Source organism: Glycine soja, chromosome 8 (assembly GCF_004193775.1).
Source record: "Glycine soja cultivar W05 chromosome 8, ASM419377v2, whole genome shotgun sequence".
Taxonomy (NCBI): Eukaryota; Viridiplantae; Streptophyta; class Magnoliopsida; order Fabales; family Fabaceae; genus Glycine; species Glycine soja.
The window spans coordinates 32963126-32969880 of NC_041009.1; the positions used below are offsets into that span (position 1 = coordinate 32963126).

General features: G+C 45.7%; 1 protein-coding gene across 1 annotated transcript; it reads left to right on the plus strand.

Annotated features, from left to right (window-relative positions):
- Positions 1–4683: 4683 nt before the first annotated feature.
- On the plus strand, positions 4684–5214 carry LOC114424094. Its single transcript, XM_028390960.1, has one exon. It carries the CDS (start codon positions 4684–4686, stop codon positions 5212–5214), a length of 531 nt encoding a protein of 176 aa, XP_028246761.1.
- The last annotated feature ends 1541 nt before the right edge of the window (positions 5215–6755 follow it).

The following is a 6755-nucleotide window of genomic DNA, read 5'->3' on the forward strand; positions in this document are numbered from 1 at the left end:
AGAAAAAAGAAAAAGCCAGAAAAATCAAAAGCCAAAAACACATAAAAACCGAAAGAAGAAACCATCAAAAGAACCCATTCCCAAGGGAAGCCCTATTGATCCATGATCACGCATGTAATTTTTGATTTGATAGGAAATAATTTGCAAAGTCAAGTCATGACATATCTATGGTTCGGAATTAGGATGAAACACTTACCTGTGCGAGATTGATACACTTTGAGTGGATTTCTTCTATTTTTGTCGAACCCAGTGTTTCCTCTAAATGGTCATTTAGAAACGAAATGCTAACATCCAAGATCTCATTTATGGTTATGGGGGATCCCATCAGCAGACTCTCCTTCCCTGGTAGGCGCATTGTTTGTCACTCAAATCATATGCTGCTCTAAAATCAGTTGGAATATTTGTCTCTTTGCTAAAACATGTTTGCATTTTAGTGGAGAAAACACCGAGACTTTTTCAAGTCTCACAAGTTATCCTGAACTACGTAGGTCTGAGTTCCTCATTGGAGGATACGTAGGAGCAAGAGCCTCGCTTTTGTCGACCACACCGCCTTTTGTTGCCATGACTCAAGAGCTGGTAGCCCGCGGAGACACCTTACGGTTATCCGCACTCCTTTGCTAATTAGACACAGTTGTTGTCCGATGGCACGCAGAGACCAAGTTTGGTCATCCTGCACACATGATACGCGGGGATACCTTACGGTTATCCGCACCCCTTTGCTATTTAGACACAGTTGTTGTCCGATGGCACGCAGAGACCAAGTTTGGTCATTCTGCACACATGATACGCGGGGATACCTTACGGTTATCCGCACCCCTTTGCTATTTAGACACAGTTGTTGTCCGATGGCACGCAGAGACCAAGTTTGGTCATTCTGCACCCAAGATACGCGGAGATACCTTACGGTTATCCGCACCCTTTTGTCATCCAGAGGCGGCGGGCCCGATGACAAGCAGAGACCAAGTTTGGTCATTCTGCACCCAAGATACGCGGAGATACCTTACGGTTATCCGCACCCTTTTGTCATCCAGAGGCGGCGGGCCCGATGACAAGCAGAGACCAAGTTTGGTCATTCTGCACCCAAGATACGCGGAGATACCTTACGGTTATCCGCACCCTTTTGTCATCCAGAGGCGGCGGGCCCGATGACAAGCAGAGACCAAGTTTGGTCATTCTGCACCCAAGATACGCGGAGATACCTTACGGTTATCCGCACCCTTTTGTCATCCAGAGGCGGCGGGCCCGATGACAAGCAGAGACCAAGTTTGGTCATTCTGCACCCAAGATACGCGGAGATACCTTACGGTTATCCGCACCCTTTTGTCATCCAGAGGCGGCGGGCCCGATGACAAGCAGAGACCAAGTTTGGTCATTCTGCACCCAAGATACGCGGAGATACCTTATGGTTATTCGCACCCATTCTTTTGCTATCTGTAAGACAGAACGCTTGATAGCATGCAGAGGCTGACACAGTCTTCTGCACCTTTTGTTCCTCCGGGGACAACAAAGTCATTTACATGTGGAAATTTCATGGTCACCCGCGACTCTCGTCAGCCGAGAGGAGCGAAATTAGTGTCATACGCTGATTTTCGGGGACCTTTGCTTGATGACATGCGACCATTCTTTGGTCCTTGTGAGGTGCTTGGCATCCATCATCAGGCAGTTTGTGAAATCCTAGGAACGACAAGTCACGGTCACCCGCGACTCTCGTCAACCGAGAGGAGCGAAATTAGTGTCATACACTGATTTTCGGGTACCTTTGCTTGATGACATGCGACCATTCTTTGGTCCTTGTGAGGTGCTTGGCGCCCGTCATTAGGCAATTTGTGAAATTTTGGGAACAACAAGTCATTGGCATGTGGAGATTTTATGGTCACCCGCGACTCTCGCCAAGTCGAGAGGAGCGAAATTAGTGTCTTATCTTTACTTTTCTTTTATCTCCAATAAAAGACAAGTAAAGAGGGGCAACTGTCATACCCTAATTTCGTCCGGGAACCTTTGCTCGATGACGTGCGACCATTCTTTGGTCCTCGTGAGGTGCTTGGCACCCATCATTAGGCAATTTGTGAAATTTCAGGACATGCCGGAAAACCAAAAAATATTGATGCACAATCCGTAAGTTTCCGTGACACACCGGAAATCAAAAGGAAGCGTCGTTGCATAATTAAGTGAGGTTCCGTAACATTCCGTAAGTCAAAAAGGGGATGATTATGTAATCCGCAAGGTTCCGTAACAATTACGGAAAGAAAACAAGTATCGTTACGGAATTCGTAAGTTTCCGTAACTTTACGAAAAAAGAATCACCAAAAAACAGCAGAGGGGGTGAACTTAGTAAAAATGGGGGTGCAAATAGCACCCAGGCCCATTTGGGCCCTCCAGAAGGTTCCTCCAGAAGGCGGTTGCTTCTGGAGGAAGCAACCCTGCTCGCCTGGGCGAACTGAGCTCGCCTGGGCGAGCTGGGCGGCAAGCATCTCCCCTATTTTGCTATAAATAGGGGAGAAAATGAAGAAGAAGAGGATCCCAGCCCTTTAGGCACTTCTCTCTCTTTGGAATTTGCTTGGAAAAATTGTTTCCGTGAAGAAAATCTAAGCCGAGGCGCTTCCGAAACGTTTCCGTAACGTTTTCCGTGAGGAATCTCGCAAAGGTTTGAACCGTTCTTCGACGTTCTTCATTCGTTCTTCATCGTTCTTCGATCTTCAACGGGTAAGTACCTCGAACCAAGCTTTTCGATTCATTCTATGCACCCGTTGTGGTCCACATTGTGTTTCGTGCATTTTGATTCTCATTTTGTTTACTCTTTATACCCCCTGTTGACGTGCTTAAGCCATTTTACTTAAGTCATTTCTCGCTTAACTTAAAAATAAAATAAATTTTCACCGAACATTTGAATTGCATTATCCGTTAACTTCGGTTAAAATAAATTTCGACCGTTCGGTCATGCCGTAACCACGTTGGAAATCAAAAAGAGGTAAAAAATAATATAAATAATAAAAAAAAACATCTTTTGGTAAAATAAAGCGGAAAATCAATCGGACGTTTTCTCTTTGGGATTTCTCATTCTTAATCGAATTGATTAATAACTAAAGTGAAACTAAAGGCTAAGATCAATTCGCCTAGTCAAGCTCGTCCATAAAAATAGGCTTTTGAAGTTTGTCGTTTCATTTCCTCACTAAGTAAAATCGATCATTTTTAAGGTCCAACGCCTTAAAATGATCACCTCTTAAAATAAAAAAGAAACACTTTGTTCCGAAAGAACTACGTAGGTCTGAGTTCCTCCTTGAGGATACGTAGGAGCAAAAGTCCCGCTTTTGTCGACCACCCCAAAAGATCGTTAATGGTCCAACACCTTAACGTTTCTCTCCTTTCAAAATCAAAAGATCATTTAATGGTCCAACACCTTAAATGACCTTTTTGTTCAATAAAAACATATTTTGCAAAAAGGACAAAAACAACTTAACCAATCACTTTGTTCCGAAAGAACTACGTAGGTCTGATTTTCTCATCCCAAATTGAGGAATACGTAGGAGCAAAGGGAAACACCCTTGTCGACCACAAAAAAGGGAAAAATATAAAAAGGGTATAAAGGATATAAGAACATAAAAGGGAACATAAAAATCAAAGTCATGTTTGCACATTCGATTAAAGGCTGCCGTCCCTTGGGACGGACGTGTGGGGTGCTAATACCTTCCCCGTGCGTAAATACAACTCCCGAACCTTTCACTTAAAAGTTCGTAGATCGCGTCTTTTCCGGTTTTTCCGACGTTTTCCTCAAATAAACGTTGGTGGTGACTCCGCGCGTATTCCTTTCGTGGAACACGCATCCCGCGAGTCACGCGTCGCCCTCCCGCCGAAGGGTAGGTTGCGACACTTGGCAGTCGCTCGATACGTGGAATGGTTTGTCAACATTGTGCCAGTCCCTAAAAAAGATGGAAAGGTAGGAATGTGTATAGACTATCGAGATCAAAACTGAGCCAGTTCGAAGGATAACTTTCCTTTACCTCACATCGATGTTCGTGTAGATAACATAGCCAATTTTGCTTTGTTTTCTTTCATGGACGGGTTCTCGGGCTACAACCAAATAAAGATGGCGTCGGAGGACATAGAAAAGATGGCATTCGTCACCCTGTGGGGAACGTTCTGCTACAAGGTGATTTCCTTTAGGCTCAAGAACGCTGGGGCAACCTACCAACGGGCTATGGTAGCATTATTCCACGACATGATGCATAAGGAGATCAAAGTCTACGTGGATGATATGATTGCGAAGTCTAAAATTGAGGAGGAACATCTCGTCAACTTGTGAAAGTTGTTCGAAAGGCTGCATAAGTACCAACTAAGGTTGAATCCCGCCAAGTGTACTTTTGGGGTCAAGTCGGGAAATTGCTCAGTTTTATCGTCAGCTAGAAAGGGATAGAGGTGGACCCGAACAAAGTAAAAGCAATCCTTGAAATGCCCAAGCTACGCACCAAGAAGCAAGTCTGAGGTTTCTTGGGACACCTAAACTATATAGCGAGGTTCATATTGTAGCTAATCGCTACTTATGAGCCTCTCTTCAAGCTATTATGCAAGAACCAGTCTGTCCAATGGAACGAAGGCTACTAAGTGGTGTTTGGAAGGATCAAGCGATGCCTTATGAATCCTTCGGTGCTTGTGCCACCCGTGCCGGGAAGACCCCTTATTCTATACATGACTGTGCTGGATGAGTCAATGGGGTGCATGATGGGGCAGCACGACGAGTCCGGGAAGAAGGAATGGGTTGTCTACTACTTAAGCAAAAAATTTGCGGCCTATGAGATGAACTACTATTTTCTTGAAAGGACATGTTGTGCCTTGGTGTGGGCAGCCCATCGTCTAAGGCAGTACATGCTGAGCTACACCACTTGGTTGGTATTCAAGATGGACCCAGTCAAGTACATATTTGGAAAGCCCACTCTCATCGAACGGATCGCTCGATGGCAGGTTCTGCTATCAGAGTTCGACATTGTTTATGTCACTCAAAAGGCGATAAAGGGAAGTGCCTTGGCATATTACCTAGCTCAACAACCCATCAATGATTACCAGCCTATTCATCCGAAGTTCCCAGATAAGGACATCATGATCTTGTTTGAGGAGGAGGTGAAGGATGAAGATAGGGACAAATGGATAGTGTGGTTCGACAGCATGTCGAACACACTAGGCCATGGAGTAAGGGCAGTTTTGCTTACCCCCAATGATTAATGCATACCCTTCACAGCTAGGTTGGGCTTTGACTACCCGAATAGCATGGCCGAGTATGAGGCATGTGCCCTTGGTATCCAAGCAGCAATCGACTTCAAGCTCAAGCTACTCAAAGTGTGCGGAGACTCAGCCTTGGTGATTCACCGATTGAGAGGAGAATGGGAGACTAGGGATCATAAGTTGATACCCTACCAAGCCTACATCAAGAAACAGACAAAGTTCTTCGATGACATATCCTTCCACCATATTCCTTGGGAGGAGAATTAAATGGCCGATGCGCTTGCCACTCTAGCATCCATGTTTCAGCTGACCCCGCATAGGGACTTGCCATACATCGAGTTCATATGTCATGGCAAGCCTGCACATTGCTGCGTAATAGAAGAAGAGTAAGATGGTAAACCTTGGTACTTCAACATCAAGCAATACATCAAAAACAAGGAGTACCCGCAGGGGGATTTTGGCAATGACAAGAGAACATTGAGAAGGTTAGTAGCTGGTTTCTTCCTGAGTGGAAGCATTCTATACAAGAGGAACCATGGCATGGTTTTGCTCCGATGTGTGGATGCCAGGGAGGCTAAGCAAATGCTAGCAGAAGTTCACGAGGGTTCCTTTGGAACACACCCCAGTAGGCATGCTATGGCCCGAAAGATCCTGAGGGTAGGGTATTACTGGCTCACCATGGAAAACGAATGTTATATCCATGTGAGAAAATGCCACAAGTGTCAGGCATTCACAGGTAATGTCAATGCTCCACCCATGCCTTTGAACGTCTTGGCAGCGCCTTGGCCATTCTCCACTAAAATTAGTGGATTGGTTTTAACGTTGGGGCCCTCCTCTTGGAATGATAGCCAGCCGGCATTTATTAGGTGTTGCACCTTATACTTGAATGGCAGGCAAGAGTCAATGTTGTGTCCGGGGGCTCCACTATGGTATGCGCACTTGGCATTCGAGTTGTACCACTTGGGGTATGGTGGCTGGAAGACCTTCCCGGGTATGGCCACCACCAAATGATTTTCCAATAATGAGGGCCACAACTCGGAATATGCCATGGGAATAGGAGAGAACTCGTCTTTCAGGGGGCGTCGTGCATTGTTATAGCTCGCGCCAAGAGTTGTATTATTGGTTGGCCGGGGAGTGGCTGGAGTTGTGTGTTGGGCAGGCGTTTTTTCTGTTGCGGGAGGCCCTTCCACTTGAGTTGGGAGGGAACTTCCAGCTCGGATTGAAAAGTTCGGATGGTTTGCTGGTATGAGTTTTGGGCATTTTGGGGTGCTTTCATCCATGTTGGGGCGGTGGTGACCGTGTGGGTATCTCCTTCCATTTTTCGTGTGCCCACCACTGGGGCTCTTCTATTGTTGTTGGGGGCAACGTTGGAGTCATACTCAAACTTGCCTTTTCTCAGTCCGGACTCGATTCTTTCTTTGGCGAAGATGAGGTCTGCAAAGTTAGCTGGCATATATCCTATAAGCTTCTCGTAGTAGAACATAGGCAACGTATCTACCATAATCGTGATCATCTCCCTCTCAGTCATGGGCGGGATGACT